Below are 19401 nucleotides of genomic sequence, written 5' to 3'. Positions count from 1 at the left end.
CCTTTTTTAAACAAGTGCGGGGCAATATTATAAAAAACATAAACATTTCATAATTTCATTTAATTACATAGCATCTCAATGGGATTTTGGAAATTCAAATCACCTTTTTGTGTATTTGCTATTTTTAAGTTTTTTTTCTGTCTTTTTCCTTTTTATTTTTCACATCTTTCCAAAAACAAATAATCATGAAATGGAAAGAAAAAAAAAACCAACAATGGATCCATATGTTAATGCTCTCCTCACGCCTTTTCTCTTTATATATACCACTCCACCCCCCCCCTTCCGTCCCCAAACAAAAAGCAGAAATGGTGAAGTTCTCAAAGGAGCTTGAGGCTCAACTCATCCCAGAATGGAAGGAAGCCTTCGTCAACTACTGGCAGCTCAAGAAACAGATCAAGAGAATCAAGCTCGCCAAGCTTCCCAACCAGCCTCTTCTTCCCAAACCCGACTTTGGCCGCTCTGTTTTCGACTGTCTTCGCTTATTCTCCAGCAACTTCCTCTCCTCCGGCGATAAATCTGATGTCATAAGGGTAAAGTGTGTGTGTTTCTGATAATAAGTAATATACCAATTAATTTCCGGCCGGGGTCCCCAGCTGGTGATGAACCAGCCCGAGTTTGTGGGTAATGAGAGAGGAAACGGATCGGTGCGATTTAAGATTACGTGTGCTTTTTGAGATTTTAAGAGGTTTGGTTTTGTTGTGATCGATGCGTAACTTTGGTTGTTGCTAGAAAAGCATAAGAGGTGACATCATTTTCGGACAAAAAATAATGTTTTCGAGAATCATCTTTACTTTGTTTCACATGAATCTCTGTCACCACCAAATCTTCAGATCAAATTTCTAATAGTCATCTTGAACTTTTTTAGTCATAATGTGCAGCAAACTAATTATATGTTGAAACTACATATGCTCTGTCGTACTTTTTTTTTTGGGTACATAATTTGTTTGTGTGAAATTGTTTGCGTTGTGAAAGTTTGAGTTTTTGAGTTTGTATGAGGTTAAACAGAGAGAGAGAGACTTAAAAGTGTAAATGAGAGGCTTTTTTTCTGCTTTTCTTTTTGGGGAGTATCTCAATCCCTCACGAAAGCACGCAAAATGGTTGTCGCATTTATGAATGTATGGACCAAAGTTATCACGAAATCATCGTGTTCACAGTATATAATCATATAAATTAAGGAGATCAGTGGTACAATGGAAGAAAATAATGCAAGATTAGGTCATATGAAAACTGAAATTGTGCCTAAAGAAAATAGTAACACCTTCTAGTAGTAGTAGTAGTAAAAATTAATGCCGTTTTGTTTTATATAGGTCAGGAGGAAATTCAAGGAGGATACGCACGAAGAAGTCTACGAAACTGAACTTGCTCAATTGTTCTCAGAAGAAGATGAGGTATTTGATTTTAATTTCTAAGCCTTAATTAATTTGAGAAAAATTAAGGGAAAAAACTATTCTTAAGCTATTGGTGCAATTATTATACTAATTGGTTTACCCTTTTCAGGTACGTGTGTTTTTTGAAAGGCTAGATGAAGAACTGAATAAGGTAAACCAGTTTTGCATGAGACAAGAGAGTGAGTTCGTAGAGAGAGGAGAAATCTTGCAAAAGCAGCTGCAAGTTCTACTACAACTCAAACAAATCCTCGTCCATCGTCGCCGGAAAAATTATCCGGCAAAAACTTCCGGTTCTGGAATATCTTCTCCCTCTCCGGCCGGCGTTTCCGATTTCTCCGGTCAGTTCTCAGCTCCACCATATATATATATATATATATTTTGTTTAATTCCTATATGTTCCTCTCCACATATATTCTATACACAATCCTTTTTATTTTATTTTGGCATTTATATTTATATAGTTTGAGGGACAGACAGATAATTCATATCTAATATGGTAAAGTGTATAAAAAATTCACTGCTGTCCGCTTACTTTTGCCTGTGAGTGCTGCTGGCAGCTGCGTACTTGGCATGGAAATTGTTGGGTGGGCCTAATCATAATATGTGGAAAAATGTCTGCGCCACACGTGGTTGTATATGGGCAAAAGTGCATGTTTGGTAGTTTAATTTCACACAATATATTACTATTTGATTTTTTTCCCTTAATTTTATAGGGATATTTTCACCCATTTAACTCCAATGCTGTTAACAAAAATTGTTTACATTAAAATTTTGAATAGTGAGATATTTTTAAACGCTAACATATTGATTTTTATTTTTAAAATAATGGTGATTAGTACAAGTACATAAAAAAAATCATCAATTAAAACCAACAGCATTAGGATTAAGTAATTGAAAAATTGTTTTCTTAAAAAAAATTAAGGGATTACATTAAAGCTTCATATAAAGTTAAAGGAGTAAAACTACATTTTTACGTTAGATATATATAAAAAATATAAACCTTGAATTATTTCTAGATAGCTCCCAATTATTCAATTAGTTAATTAATCTGTTATTCGATAAAGTATGTTTTTCTTATAAAATAATTTATTTTCTGAAACTTCAATTACACTATATGGGAACAACACGTTAATTATTTGTCACGTTCTATTAGTAAAGTTACCGGCGAATTAATGATGTATGGGATGATTATTTGTACAATTTTATTCTAAGTGGGTTTATTACGAAGTTTTGACTTTTGAAAGCCAAAAAAGAAAAAAGAAGAAAATTGTTTCTCCATATAATTCCAAGTTTTGATTCTACTTTTAGTGAGGAGGGAGGACCCCACATGGGATTGCTTCCCTTCCGGCATTAGTATTAATGCAGATGCAGCTTCGAGTATAGGAGCACGTAAATCTATATAGTTGAATTTGCGGCGACAAAAAGAAAGTTATCACGAGATGTTTGTAATTAATACATATTTAAAATTTTTAAAATAATATTTAATTTTTTTCCTTTTTATATATTGGAAAAATTTATTATTATATTAGTTCTTATCGATATAACAAATATTGAAGATTATATTTCTAATAATGATTAATTAACTTGTATACTAAGTATCACGTATTTGTATGTCTTTTATTTGATGATAGGCCTTTATAATGATCAATTTACTGTCAAAGATGTAAGTTTTGAATTTTTGTTATGAGTGTCATGGATATATAAATGCAGAAAATAATGAAGAATCAGATGAAACAAACTCAGAAATTTCCCAGACTGATGAAGTGATGCCAGCCATGGGTGTAAGCTGCTTTGTGAGCAAAACAAAGAAGAAAAAGCCGAAGACGGCAATGAGGATTGAGATTCCGGCAACGACGCCAACACGAGCAATCACGGCAATCACTGCGAAGCTGTGGGACGATATTATAACAAACCCTAAAAAGGAAGGATCCATGGAATACATCAACAAGAGGAAAATACAGTGTGCTGAGAAAATGATAAGAAAGACCTTTGTGGAGCTCTACAAAGCCCTTGGCTTGCTCAAAAGATACAGGTATATATTTTCAAATATATTTCCTCGCTTCATTGTTTTTTTTTTAAATTTATTTATAAGAATTAGTTCTGTTAATTTTCTTTTGATATTAATTAATTAATTAATTAATATATTTTAATAGTGTTAGCAAAATGCTTTTCTGGGAACACATTTCATGGGGTGCTCATCTCAGAATTTGGACGGTCTAAATCTTATTTTATTTCACCATCATGTTTTTAATAATTTATAATTGAATAGGTACATAATTTAAAATAAAAATAATTTTTTAATTGTCATATTTTTCAAATAAAAATTTAGGTGATATAAATAGATTTTGAGCGGTTTAGATTATTTGATGAGAATACGGTGCTCATTGCTATGATAAATTTCCAACATAAACATGTTTTAGGGAAAAAAAAAAGATTTAGTCCAATATCTACTATACTCGAGAACATGTTTGCCTGAATTAGAATAAGGGAAATAAGGCTAAATACGATCAATTGCATGACAAATCACACAGGCTCATTAGGTTTTTAATTAGTAGATGCATGCTTAGCTTATTCGTATTTTTTTCAAGTTAAATAAGCTCCTAGAATGAGATATAGGGATCTACATTTTCTAATGCTTGGCCGTTCTTTAGTGGCTTTGTAAACTCAACTTAACCTTTACTTTCAATGCATTTTAATCTTTTATTAAGGGGGAAAAAATACAATATGCATAGGGTCCATCCAATTGAAGGGATACACACACATATAATGGTTATATGCCTTTGTTGTTATTTCTAATAGGACAAACTTAAAAATTAAAAATTTTAATTTAATAATTTAAAAGTCTTCATTAATTATTCACAGTAAATTTTTTGTGATTTTTAATAGATTTTTGTTGTTATTCAATCACAAGATAACTTTAGAAATTAACAAACACAATTTAACAATTCACCAGTTTTTATCTGCTATTCACAACAAAACTTTAGTAATAAAGTTGTTACGGAAATTCTGGCTGGATAGTGACCGGTCGCCAGCTAGGTGCGTTTGAAAAAGGGCAAATGAGAGGTGGCTTTAGATTAAAAAAATAAAGGGGAAATTGCAAAAAAAGACCTTGGAATTATAAAAACGCAGATAGGGACCCTTGACAACTTCACTTTGGGTTTTGACAAGAATAATATGCCCTGAAGTTGTCAAAACCCAAAGTGAAGTTGTCAAGGGTCCCTATCTGCGTTTTTGCAATTCCAAGGTCTTTTTTTGCAATTTTCTCAAAAATAAAATGAGAAGTAAAATGTCTAAATTCACAAATCTCACATAGACCAATAAGAAATTTGTGAAAATTATCAACCTGGCTTAGGACTTCTCTATTTCGACTTTAATGAGATTTTTCCTTATATTATGCAGAATCGCTATTTTCAAATGAAAAATGAACAGAATACATGGTCTTGGTAATTCTAAATTTCAAATATTAACCACAGTAGGAATATAATACGTTTTTGCGTGGCCATTATTTCTGGTACATAATAATTAAATAAGAAAACATACAAAGTCAAACGTGTTTGATTCTAGCCTTTGAGGGGGTGGTGAATTTCATGAAGTTTTCTAATTACTATATTTAATACAAATATTAAACTTGATTGTCTCAGAATTTCTAATAAATTAAAATTCTCGCTCATTTTGGCAGTTCATTGAATTTGTTAGCTTTCACAAAGATACTCAAGAAATTTGACAAGGTAAGTATATATTATTGTCACGAAAGTGTTTTTTATATTGGTTGACGTCTCAAATTTTAATTCCCTAATTGTGTCATGTGATGATTAATTATACTTTCATTTTTAATACTACCTCTAGTCTTAATTATAAGACCTCGTTTGTAGTTTACAAATAAGGTCTTATAATTAAGACTACAGTTAGTATTTGGGTATGTGGGGCAAAGGGTTTCCACTTCCTTTCCATCTACTTCTCATCTCAACTATAAAATTAAAATTTTAACAGTCCAGAATTAAAATATCAAATTTTAGCCAGCATAATTCAGAGAAATAATAAAAAATATTTTATAAAGTTATTTTCTAAAATATGAAACTTGAGTTGTTAAAATATCAATATTTTTAGTTGAGATGAGAAGTGAATGAAATTAAGGAAAAAGGAAGTGGAGAGATACTTTACCTAGTATGCGTATATATGTGGCATTGTTGTTGGTGCTTTAGATTATATTCTTCAAAATTTAAACAATTTACCTTTCTACTGTAAATAATGTTACTACACTTAAACTTTAAGAATTTGTATTCTTAAAGTACAATTCATATTTCATACCAACTACTCCCTTTGATTTTATACGTAGGAGTTAGATATATAATTAATTTATGAAAATTTAAAAATAATTAAGTTAAATTCTTATAAAATATGTGTATGGGTTATACAAAAATATCCCTTTTGATTATTTACATGTTAGTCCCAAAAAAAAAAGTATTTACATGTGAAATTATTCTTAAAATTCCCCTTTTTTTTTGGGTAGTATTCTTAAAATTCCCCTTTAATATGTGCATTATTATAGGAATAGTTTAAGAAAACGATATCACACCTTACTTATAACATACCTTAGAATCTATTTAGAGCCATTTCAAACCACTTTGGATGGTCTTGAGCTCAAAAATTCTATAAAAACACTAATTTTCAAATTTTTACTGTTCACTATATGTTTTTTTAGATTTCAGGTCTAACTTTAAAAAATCATAACTAATTCTAGAAAAATCGTATGGAGATGTTCTAAAATTTCACGGAAAGCTCTTTCAATGTTCTTTAAGGAAAAAAAAATCCAATTAGATTTATCCTTGCCCAATTCGTACAGTTTATTGGATAAAAATTACTGTTTATTTGGTAAAATCTGGATCTTCCAAATTCTGTGCCTCAACTTTGGATCTCCTTGTGTGCACATCCAATTGAGGTGATTTACCTCTCATTTTAAAGCTTGAGATGTATACTATAAGCCTAATCAAATTTCATAGCTTAACTCATTCATTTGGTAGGTCAAATTGAAGCTCGAAACTAACTACTCTAGGACCTACGTTTTATCCTTTCACCTTTGCTTGCCTTAACTTTGTCTTTCATCTTGCTGGACTTAGTACACTCTTAATTACAATCATCCAACATAAAGTTTTTCTTCATTATTCCTCTTCTTTTTTAGGCAAACTTAACTCTCTACTATAGCCACTTCTTTTCCTTTACTTTTGGAGTTTGAAGGCCCTAGGGTTTGTTTAAATATTGGGGTAAGATTCTTGGGGAATCTTAGTAGCACTGCATACATTACTATGGTTACACATCACAATGTAATTCAAGCTACATGCATACATATATACTTGAGTATTATGTACTTGCCATGGAAAAACATAACATCATAACATAACATATCATCTCAAACTTGCATAAACCAAGGTATACATACATGGAGGCATCATGGCATAACATCATAACACATAGCACTGAACATACAATGTATAGTAACTCTAATAAGCAATGGAATGCAAAAGCTACCTTGTTGGCTTTCTTCCTTGAATTTCTCTTCTTGACTAGATCTTTGCCCCTTTGTTGTGTATAGCCTATTAGGCAACTAATGACACAACATTAAGCATTACTTCAACTCCATAACTTAACATAACCCTTTAAACCTCTTTTTTCTTGACTTTTAGAGTTTATTTTTCTAGCTTTGATTCTTGAACTTTCTTGGACTTTTCCTGTATAATTTGTCATGTAGAATCCATTGATCATATTAGTTTTACGAAAATCCAATCCCTTCCCATTGAACTTGACTTGGTCAAACACTATATATAATTATAGGAAAAAGGATTTTCAACAAAACTAACATGTGATCACTTAATCCTTAACCTTTAACTGTACCTAATCTTAATCATACATAACATAAACCCTTCCTATCCATTTTGATAAAATTTGGGCAGTACTTCCCCTGAGAAAAATGACTTTCCATCATCATCAAAATAGTATAAAACCAACATATAACCATTATAACTAGAAATAAAAGAGTTGTATAAGCTTATATATCTTGCTTCCAAGTGACTTCCTCTCACTAGAACTCTTCTCTTTCTCTCTCTAAATGAAATTTTGAAAGAGTTTCCCTACTTGAATGGCCTTGCATGAAATGAACATGTGGGGGGTATCTATAGGCTTCATATTTTATTAATTCCACATATGCCCTTCTTGCATAAGACTTAATCTTGGCCTTCTAATATTTTTACCTCTTTCCAAATGTACAAATCTTAAGTTATGAGGCCTAATATGTTGACACTTGGATGGTGAGTCATTAGGGTTTATGTCATCTCTTCTTATCTATTAAGATTAATGAGACTTTAATCAAGGTTAACTCTCTTAATTCGTTGATTAACTTGACTAATTACTCTTCTAGAAGCTTTTGACTTTTTAAAGATAGATGGTTGAATCCTAGCCATCCAATGAACCATGTTTTCCATGTGTCAAGATTTTATGGAAGATGACTTAACCATAATCATCTTATTTAACCCTAATTAGATTTTAATCTAACTTGATTTATTATTTTCTTTTTCTTTTTCTTTTTATTTTCTTTTTTCCTTTCTTAGCCAATTTGGCCATGACATGTGTCCTTGACATTCTGTCAGAAATTTGTACTACCCCGGTTGTCCTGACAATCCACTGAGTCTCAATATAATATTGAATTATTTTATCTGATAGCCAAAAAATTTTAGTATCTCAGAATTCTTATATCAGATCACCATTAATTATATCTCAATAAAAAAAATTTCCTGATTAATTTCATAATTTTTCTCCCTTTATAACTCTTTAAATTACCGTTTTCGTAAAAATAGACAATTTATCAATATTAATTTATCTTTAAATTCAATTAAAGCTAACATTTTCATCATTTAAGGTCGAAAATAATTTTATAAATCTTCATAATTTCTAAATAAATTTCTTTTAATTTTTCATAATTTTTTGAGATCTCTAGGTATTTTTAATAATTAATATTGGCCAATAAAAGGCACATATATGGCGCCACCTTAAAGGAGTAGCGGGGAAAAATAGTCAACACTATTGACTAATTAGTCATCCTTATTGAGTCATAGAGTAAAATTTTTGCTCTATTGAGTAGATAGGAAACTGTCTAACACCTACCCGTATTACATTCTAATTTTTCTACTGCCCATAAAATATCTTCTGGTGACTTATATAATGACTCATCACCCTCATAAATGAAGCACATGGGAAAGAAGAAGAGAATTCAAGTTGAACTTGTCTTTTTGAAAATATCTAAGATATTTTCTAGCTTTGTCTCTTAATTAAGAGACATTAATTATTTAACATTTGACTAGAGCATTTTATCTAATCCTGAACTCCAAAAATTCATCTATTTATACCATAAAATTTGTTTAATTCTATAGAAAATCTATGATTTTTTTCATATCATAACTCAGACCATAAGTATTTCTTTTTAAATTTCCCATAACAAACATATAAACTGCAATTCTGGCCTTAAAAAATTTTAAAGCCATTCTGCTGGTCTTCTAAGCTTGAGACTAATTTTATAAATTCTGTAGCCTCTTAGATCATACATACCCATTTTACCATAATTTTCTAAGGTTTCTTTATGATTCAAACAATTAAATCTACCTCTTCATCTCAAACTAAGTCATAAACTTATAAATTCTATTTAAGCTGCCTCAAAGGTATTTTCATCATTTTTTTACAAAAGAATCTTAGAATATTATTTCCTATTTTTTGGGATGTTCTTAGAATTTTCTGTATACTTTTCATTTTTATCCATGTTGGCCGTAACTTTTTGAATTTACAGTTTAGTCCCTACTTGGACTTAACTTCATACAACCATCTCTTTGAGGTTTCTAACCTACCCCTAGGTCTGTTTCTAATTTTTTTCCTTTTCTAGGATTTTGAAACTTTACTGAAACCTCTAACTTTGATTACACCTCAGCCCCTAAAAACTTTCATTTAGCAGTTTAGTCCCTGAAACTGCTTTGACTTCCTTTCTCATCTTTGGGACTTCTGCTCAAAAAAGGCTTAGTAACCTACCTTCTTTAAGCTACTTTTAAGGCTTTTCAGTCTAAAATTTGAGGTGTGACAAACAATATAATTATAAGTTTAGATAATAAAACAAAATAATCTCCTCAATTAACTCCCACGTGATAAGAGAAATAACTTAGGTCAAGTTTTTTATATTTATTATGTAAAATTTTTCAGTTTCACCCCATCATATGTGATTGGAGAGACTCCATATAATGACTATAAAATACTTGACATAAAGATAAGGGAGAATGAAAGGGGGAAAAAAAAGAAACAAAACAAAAGAAAGAAATGAGTACCACTTATGCATGTGGATCACACTTTGTGGGGTCTACCCCTTGATTTTTATCTCTTTCTACCATTCAAGTAATTTGCACACAGACACGCATAAAGACAATACGTGAATGGAATTCCCAAAACCACAAACCGATTCACGTACGAGTCAGAACGCAACAAGTTTGGATAGCGATATGAAGCATAACATAATAAGTAGGATATTATATTTTGCAATTACCATTTTTAATGGTATATGTATGAACCGTGTGATGTTTTCTTCTCTGCTCCATTAGAAACGTCACAATGTGGCATGCCCATCACAAGTTAGCAAACATAATCACAAGGCTTTTATCCGTAAACATGAGCTATCTTGGGGGCTTGCTCTTCTCACATTTGTTGACTATGATACCCTTTATTTACAACATATAAAGTGTTAAAGTTCATCTAACATCTTGAAGTATTTTTACAAATGTATTCATTTTAAAACATTTTGTGGTGCAATTTTACTCTTAAATTATTACTTTTCTTCAAAAGTAATTTTAACATCGCCATTAACTCCTCAAAAACCCATTATGTGTGAATGTACATCAAGAAGGCTAAAGTATTTTTAGTAATTTTTTTAGGGTGTCGGATGGACTACAATGTATTTTAAAGTGTTCAATATATCTGAAAAATACTTATGGTGCTAGATGAATATAGAAAAATATTTCAGAATGTCGGAGGAAGCTTATCCTGATATTTAATAGCTTAAAGCACATTTCAGTTATTTCAGTTACATATCGTTGCTATTTATTTTATATTAGCCTTATTTATTGTTATTAAGATTAACTATTACTTTTATTTTCTATTTATAATTCATTTATTTTATTTAATATATATGTCAAAAGTAAACCATATTTTCATACTCTTTCTTATCCTAAATATAAGACCTAGTAGAAGGATTTATTTTGATCCTAAATACACAAAATCTCAATCTACTTTATCTCCTAAATTTTAAATTTTATAGTAACTCTTCCTTGTCATTGCATATATTAAAGGGATTTTTAATTAAAGGCATAGTCTCAAATATAAATGATTAAATGGGTATTTTAGAAAAATCATTATATATATTTTTACAAATAACCAACTTAACTAATTATATAGGTTTGACATTATGCTGGACCGGAATTAGTGTAACATTTTGCTTTAAAAATTGCACTCAAATATTTCAAAACATATTTTTGTAATTATATTAAAGTTCTAAAAGATTTCATATCATTCATCAGTTTATTAAGCTATAGAATTTGATCATTAAAATAAATTTGCAAGATTTAAATTTCCATGATGTATGTGAGCAGGTATCTGGTCAGAAAGCATCAGCAAATTATTTAAAAGAAGTGAAGAGATCCCATTTCGTTAGTTCTGATAAGGTATGCGTCAATGGTGCTTAAATAATTCCGAAGACCTTATTATTTTAAATTAAATCAAATTATGACTATATTAAGGACTAAGTATAATAGTATATGTTTTGTTTAATATAATATAGGTGGTAAGACTTATGGACGAAGTGGAATCCATATTCACGAAGCACTTCGCCAACAACGATAGAAAAAAAGCCATGAAGTTTTTAAGACCCCAACAGAACAAAGATTCTCACACGGTCACCTTCTTTGTCGGTAATCTGTCTCTCTCCCTCCCATACTCATCATTCTTTGCAGGTCATTAATCGATGTAATTGTTTAATAGAAAACCTATGTCGGGCTAATTAAAGACGCACCCACAAGTAAAATAAAATTAGGCTAGTTAGGAAATTAATATAATTAATATCAACTTGGGAACTGGCCTTTTTTCCAAAAAAAAAAACTATTTTTGTTTGTTTAAAAGCCTCGCTGTCAAATTGCATAATGGCAGCTCTCTCACTTTGGATTATTGTAACCCTATATCCGGGGTGATTACTTTTCTGAGCACCCATTAGGCTCAAATTACTAGGCCGGTCCGGGGGATGGATTGAACCAATGAGTTTAAAAAATATCCTTACACATGAAAAAAGGAAAAAAAAATCCCAGGTCACCAATTGAAAGAATATCCTTACATATGAAAAAAGAAAAAAAATTCTCAGGTCACCAATTTAAAGATTTCAAAAAATGTACTCCTTTAGCAATATAAATTATTTTAACCAATTCATCAATATCAAAATAATACTCCCTCTGTTCTTTATTATAAGAGACGAATAACCGAATTACGTTGATCAAAAAAATAGTTGAAATTAGTTAAGAACAATCAATGTGTGAAAAGTATAATTTTTTTTCCAAAATGCCCTCATTAATAAGGAGAGAGAGCATGAGAGAGATCAATTAAATTATTAAAAGAGAGAGAAGTAGGAGGAAGAGAGAGTGTGAGTTGGAGACAATAAATATGGCTAAAATAGGAAATCAACACAAAAAAATAGAGATAACTTTTAAGTGTCTCTTATATATAGGAACATGCCATAAGCATCAAGTGTCTCTTATAATAAGGAACGGAGGGAGTAATAATTAATTCATTAAATTTATTTTAAATTCAAAAATTTTTTAACTTTACCCATATTAAATTAAGTTGTGATGGGAGAGAAACATAAGGAGTTACATTTTAAGGATTAATTGCCAAGACAAAATTAATAAATAAGCATTAATTACTCTTTAAGAAACTTATATTTTGGACCAAGCCATTCTTCTAGAAGTAACTTATATTGTAAAATGGATGGTGTATTTATGTTTGGGAGAAGGACAATTAGGTCCAAAAAGATTTTTGTTGAAACATAATATATACAAATATCAATTCAGCTAATTGCAAATTGGAAATTAATAACAGTCAAGTCTTATAATTTGCATCTGTATGAATCATTATTGGCAATTTTTTTTTTTGACACGGTTTTTTGAGAATGTTAATGTCATTAAATGGAAGTTCAGGCCAAAAAAAAACATTCATGTTTAGGACCTTATAACTGTCATTATCCCTTATGGTGATTGAGCGTATTAAAGAGTTTCTATTAAAAAGTAATTTCGATATATATGATTAATAGAGATATTTTAGGGAAGATAATATCTATTTATTATAAATAATTAAGTTAACTAATTTTTTAATATTCATAAATTAGTTATTGATCTAAGTTTTATATTAAGCAACGGAAGTATTATTAGATAGAGTGCATCAAGAGAAGCCATAGTATTATTTGTGACCTATAAATATTGTCATTCTTGCATGTGGAAGCCGCAATGTTCAATCCTTTTAGTTTCCTAACTGGTTTTAGGTTACCCCTTGCACTAATTCCCTATATATTGTATATATTGAGTCAACCTCTTAATTCTAGAGTAAATTTATATTTGAGTTGCTAAATTTAAGGAAAAATTAACATGTAGGAGACGATATTAATTGAAGGTTTTTATATATATGGGCCAGATTTAATGCTCTCTCTTTCTCTCATTTTGTTACCGCGCATATGCGTACAGGTTTGCTTACAGGTTGTTTTGCGTCATTGTTCTGTGTATACGCAATATTGGCTCATATCTGCGGCATATTCTCGTCTTCCACAGAACCAGCTTATATGCAAACTGTTTACCCTGTCTTCAGGTACTATCTATCATTCATTTTCTCTTGTGAAAAATGATTATAGCTTTTTGAACGCCATTGCAAAGATAACGCTGCGCGTTTGGTCCCCAACTTTATATAAGATTTCAGTTTGTATATAAAATTAAAGGATTAAAATCAAACCTTATGTTATAAGTTAAAGGATTAAATGTGCACTTTAGTTTTATTTCATTCCATATTCCAATTCTTTGTGTGCATTTTGGTCTATGAAGTTTTGACTTAGTTGTAACTTAATTCCTCAACTTTAACTCGATGCAACATAGTTTCTATAATTTTAGCTTGACTGGAACCTGAACTTTGACTTGCTAAAACTCATCGATCCCTATAGTTTCAACCTTTTAAAATTTGTCTCTTTAGTTTTAAAAATCATTGTTATATATTTCATGAAGTTTAGGGGCTAACATTTTAAATGGTTAATAAAACTATAAGTATTGAGTTATACCAAATTAAAGTTTAGGGATTATGTTACAACTAAGTCAAAACTATAAGAACTAAAATATTAATTTTTTGGACAACGAATTTAGTAGATGAATAAATTTAAATTTAATACAAAATTTCACAAGAACTCGTAGAATACATTTGGTATTTTATATTGATATTGATTATTACATGGAATCATATTAGATTGATTCGATGCTTGACACATGAGAAATGTGCAGTGTGTTTGCATTGTTGAGCTTGCACTTGTTTATGTATGGATGCAACCTCTTCATGTGGAAGAGTACAAGAATAAACTACAACTTCATATTTGAGTTCTCACCAAACACGGCACTAAAGCACAGAGACGCCTTCCTCATATGCACTGCCACTATGACTGCCGTTATTGGAGCAATGGTCATACACCTCCTCCTCAGGACTCGCGGCTTTTCTCTTTCCCAAGTTGATGTTATTCCAGGAATTCTTCTTCTGGTCAGTCAAATATATATGTAAATTAACATCAATTCCTTTTCACATACACACACATAGATAGATACAATCTTTAATTTTAATTTACCTAATTTTGGAGATAAAACCCATCTTAGTTAGTTGAGGCTCTATATAAAGGCTCTTTGATCAAAGTGTTGGAGTGTGAAGGATAGTTGAATCCTCGTTCAAGAGGGAGCTTAACATAGGTGCTCATCTCACAAGTCAAGTTTCGGGTGAATTCCCACTTTACACACACACACACACACCTTTTATTTTAATTTACCTAATTTTAGAAATTAAATACTCCTCTAGTCCTTAATGTAAGATCTAATTTGTTGAGTTAATCTTGGTCTTAAATGTAAAACCTATTTCTTTTTTTTTTTTTTTTCTAAATTACTCCAATTGATGCTCCCTCAACTATAATTAAATAAGAGAAGGATGGAAGATATTAAAAAAGATAATTATGGTATTTTAGAAAAAAACATTTTATTCTTCTTATAATTAACTAACTTAGGTAGTTTTCTTAATTTAATCAAATTAGTTAAATAGATTTTATATTAAAGACCGAAAGAGTACAAGAAAGAGCTAGAGAGACTAAGTCTGATTTATGTTCATACTTGTGTCAAACCTTTTAGCTCTGCAAGAATATAGAATTAATGGCTATAACAAGGAACGAGTGAAGGAGACACCTCCTCATCACAATTAATGTGATATCAAGTAACATATTAAACCTAATTTAATTTATGCATTTTGACTAGGTAAAAATCTTAATTAGAATGGCCCTGTCCATTAAGGAAGATCCCGAACCCAAAGTCCAACACCTATTATTTGGTTAGTTGAGCTCTATATAAAGGTGTTCGATTAATGTACTAGAGCGTGAAGAATACTTGAATCCTCATCAAATAGGGAGCTTAACATAGGTCTTTATCTCATGAGTTCTTAAAAGTTTAGGGTAAATTAAATCATCTTGAGGATGTTTGATTAGTTTTCTTGTGTATATGATTCTTGATTAATGGGATTTATTGTTATTCAGTTGACATCTAAGTTTATATATATATATATATATATATATATCTTGCCGCCATTTTGCAGTTTTTCATAGTCATTCTCATTTGCCCGTTTGACATCTTTTATCGCCCTACACGTTACTGCTTCATTCGGGTTATTCGCAACATTGTCTGCTCTCCTTTCTATAAGGTAATTAATATCCCCGTGTGTGTGTGTGTGTGTGTGTAGATTCCCTCATTAATTCTCACTCTTTTGATTATTATAATTAATGATCAAGCTTAATATTTGGATCAATGGTGCATGTAGGTTTTGCTGGTAGATTTTTTCATGGCTGACCAACTAACAAGCCAGGTTAACGGATAAGTTGATTTTGTCGTCATCAATTCTGAAATAACCGTAATTAACATATGTCAATAATCAATAATATACATTTTACATATTAATCCAGATTCCATTGTTAAGACATTTGGAAACCACAGCTTGTCACTTGTTTGCTAGGGTCTTCGACACTCACCACCCTGAGAGCTGCCATTCTGGAAGGTTGTACATTGAAACAACTTATCTCATCTCCTTCTTGCCCTATTATTGGCGCGCTCTCCAAGTATGTACATGCCTTCTCAATTTGCTTTTACTTGCAAAATTGATAGATTTTGCTCGGACAAAACTTAAGTTAAGTTGTTTATATCTATTATATCAGGTTCATGGGTAAGTTTATGAGTACTCTCTCAGGTCCATAATATGAGAAGTTGGTCAAATTTTCTCACGAATTAAGGAATGATAGTTAAGTCATTAAACATGTCCTAAAATGATACTCCTCTGATCCTATTTATAAGTAACTTCTAACATGTTTCACACAGACCAGGAAAAACCTTAAACTTCATTAACTCTCATTTCAAATTTAACAACTTTCCAACTTTATCCCTGTTTAATATATATTATACCTCATATAAATAAAGTTAACACAATAATAAATAAAGAGTAAAATTGTACATCTATGCAAAAAATTTCTCTTAGTGCCCTATAAACAGGACCAAAAAATATCTTTTCTCTCTACCCTATAAATAGAACTAGAGGAGTAAAATTTTTCTATTTTATCCTTAAAGAATGTGATTGAAAAAGTAATAAAGTATTTTTTTAAATACATTTTTATTATTTCTTATCTCTCTCCCTCTTCTCCCTACATTTAAAACTATCTCATAATTTATATGGGTAAAAGTTAAAAAACGTCATTAATTATCACGACAACTCATATTTTGGACCATTAGTTCCTTCTAAAAGACTTCCCACATTATGGACCGAAGGAAGTACATATACATGTACATTTTAACAACTAACAAGTATAATTGAAGAACTTGCCTTAATGGATATAAACAAATTGACTTCAGTTTTATCCGTTCTATTATACACACATATATATAGCATCAGCATCATTAGACTAATAATCTATGTCGTATATATGTATGAATGTTGGTACAAGTGTGCGAGGAGGTGGTTCGATGATTCTAATGATTTGAACCATCTGGCAAACATGGGGAAGTATGTTTCAGCCATGGTGGCAGGAGGAGCAAGAGTGACATATGGCAGAAGAGAGGACAATCTATGGTTTGCTATCGTTTTGATAACTTCTGTTGTAGCCACTATCTATCAGTTGTATTGGGATTTCGTTAAGGACTGGGGCTTTCTAAATCCCAAATCAAGAAACCCATGGCTCAGAGATGATCTCATTCTAAAGAACAAAAGCGTTTACTACCTATCTGTGGTAAATCTTTTATGTTCCCTCCGTTTCTTTTTATAAGCCACACTTTTTTGAATATATGTTTTTCTATAAGCTATATACTTTAGAGATGTCTAAGCATTTAATGCATTTTCCTATTTTTACCCTCGATTAATTAATGTCTCTCTCAGATATTCTTACTATTAATTCTCTCTTCCAGCCCACATTTTTCATAAATTAAATAAGGGTGCTTTTAGGGGAAAAAAAGTTGTAGTTTTTAAGATATTTCTTGTTTTTAACATATTTTTACCAACTTTTCTATCTATGTAATTCAGTTATTTGTATCTTATAAACTAATATATGGCGTGCAGGCCTTGAATGTTGTACTGAGAGTGGCGTGGGTTGAAACTATAATGCATCTCAAAGTTGGACCTATTGAATCAAGAATGCTAGAGTTTTTGTTGGCTTCATTGGAAGTTATTCGTCGAGGCCATTGGAACTTTTACAGGTTCTTTAATTTTTTTCACCTTCAATACTTTTGGAATACTTTACTGAACTCAATTCAATATATAACTATTAGTGTGAAGTTTTCATCTTTTTATCATCTAATAATAAATGTGATATATATATATATATATATATATTATATAAAGCTAATTGACAAGTTGGTTCATCATCCCAACAGGTTGGAGAATGAGCATTTAAATAACGTGGGCCATTTTCGAGCAGTAAAGGCAATTCCATTGCCATTTCGAGAGGCCGATTCTGACACTTGAGGCGGTTTAATTTTGTCACACGTGATGAATATGTCCTCTAAAAGTTTCTGACACACAAACATCTGTGTGTGTGTGTGTGTGTGTGTGTGTGTGTGAGGGAATATATGTACACAAACAATGCATGCATCTTTTAATTGATTAAGAATTTAGATCCCTCACCACAAAAGTGTATTTTAGAGGACATTTCTTTTGTAAATTATTGATTACTTCCCTTAGCTTGGCAGAAATCTGAATTTTCAAAGGAAGTCTTTCAAATGTTTCACCTCCATTTTCGTTTTGTTCAGATGGGTTTCGTGGTATTAGATGCTTCGTGTCTATATCTAATATGCTAGCTAGCTATATTTGGAATTATTAGGCTAGTGAGTTTTGTTCTTCTTTCTTTCTTTCCGCTCATTTGTTTTTTAAAAGGAACGATGACATATGAGTACCTCTAAGATAGATTATTACATCTAAACAACAACAAAATATTGATTCTTGCAAAAAGAAAAAACCAATGAATTATTTACTAAGATAAGCCCTGAATTGTCGTATTGGGGTTACTCTAAAATAAACCAAAATTATGCAATATATTGTATAAAGAGTCAAAATGAAATTAAATCCTAAGTAACTAAATGCAATGCAACCTAAACAATACAACGGGTTTTAATTTGATTAGCTGTCAACCAAATACCATGAATTAAAATGAATTTAAAAGACTTATTTTTTATTTAAAAGGGAATGATAGTGAATGGAATAGAACCAAACACACAAGAAAACAATGATAAAGAATAATCTTCCAACTCAATAGTGCAGGCATTCATAATTTTGATGAATATGGGAGTTAGAAACGGTGAATTAAGAATCATAATGAAGCTTTTATTCCAACAACTAAGACATCTCGAATTGTCACAATATTTTCTAAAATCCCAAACTGCAACTAGAATAGTAATATGGAATTATGAATGCTAAAATCCAATGCTTAATTATAACTAAGTAATTCAAAACAGTATAATTAAAGCTACAAAAGAATTTTTGATTAAAAAAAAGACTTTTTGATCTAAGATTCAAGCCACCTTAGAAAATCATAATATATTAACTCCAAAGTCAATACAAATGTCATAACTGCAACACTGTAATTAAAATAAAAGCCATAAATAGTCAAATATCAAGCTAAACATTACAGAGCTCCTAATAATCAGAAAAACTATCCTAGGACTAAAAATTGTTAAATAATTAATGGGTAGAAGATTATAGTAGCTAAAATTGCCCCATAAAAGATTCAAGCTTATGCTATTACCACTAAATCAAAGGATCATGAAGCTCTAGTCACGGTTTGCCATGAAAATCATTGCCACCAGCAAGCTTTCACACCTACCCATGAAGAACCACGAAGAAGATTTCAACATTTGCCTAGAAAAGTCGCAGGCTAAAAATTAGGATTTTTAAGGCATATAAACAACTTTTTAATTGCCATATCTTATGAATTTAAATCCTTAACTTCTGTAATCATTCAAACCAGCAAACATTAGGCACTATAACACTTCTCAAGAGATGGGAGCATTATTCGTACAAGCATGTATCACAATATTTACATAAATCCATAACTCTTATAATTAAATAACATGTGAAATGCATAATATTTCATAACAAATCTCCTTAAGCATCTACATTCTTTCCATTGTCCCTTAAT

The 19401-nt window shown here is 30.8% G+C and overlaps 1 protein-coding gene across 2 annotated transcripts; it reads left to right on the top strand.

Annotated features, from left to right (window-relative positions):
* The first annotated feature begins 305 nt into the window (after positions 1-305).
* Positions 306-17790, top strand: LOC114718406 (phosphate transporter PHO1). 2 transcript variants are annotated; one of them, XM_028903699.1, is made up of 15 exons: positions 306-530; positions 1308-1388; positions 1498-1726; positions 3099-3420; positions 5068-5116; positions 11060-11131; positions 11248-11377; positions 13190-13310; positions 13988-14237; positions 15327-15431; positions 15549-15593; positions 15691-15843; positions 16720-17001; positions 17328-17464; positions 17642-17790. In XM_028903699.1, exons 1-15 carry the CDS (start codon positions 306-308, stop codon positions 17730-17732), a joined length of 2292 nt encoding a protein of 763 aa, XP_028759532.1. In that variant the 3' UTR covers positions 17733-17790. The 2 variants fall into 2 exon arrangements, with proteins under 2 accessions (XP_028759532.1, XP_028759533.1); XM_028903700.1 differs by having other exon boundaries at positions 453-530; positions 1313-1388.
* The last annotated feature ends 1611 nt before the right edge of the window (positions 17791-19401 follow it).

This window comes from Neltuma alba, unplaced genomic scaffold (genome assembly GCF_004799145.2).
Source record: "Neltuma alba isolate B1F8T4 unplaced genomic scaffold, ASM479914v2 tig00011849_pilon, whole genome shotgun sequence".
Classification (NCBI taxonomy): Eukaryota; Viridiplantae; Streptophyta; class Magnoliopsida; order Fabales; family Fabaceae; genus Neltuma; species Neltuma alba.
This window is presented reverse-complemented; position numbering and strand designations above follow the sequence as displayed.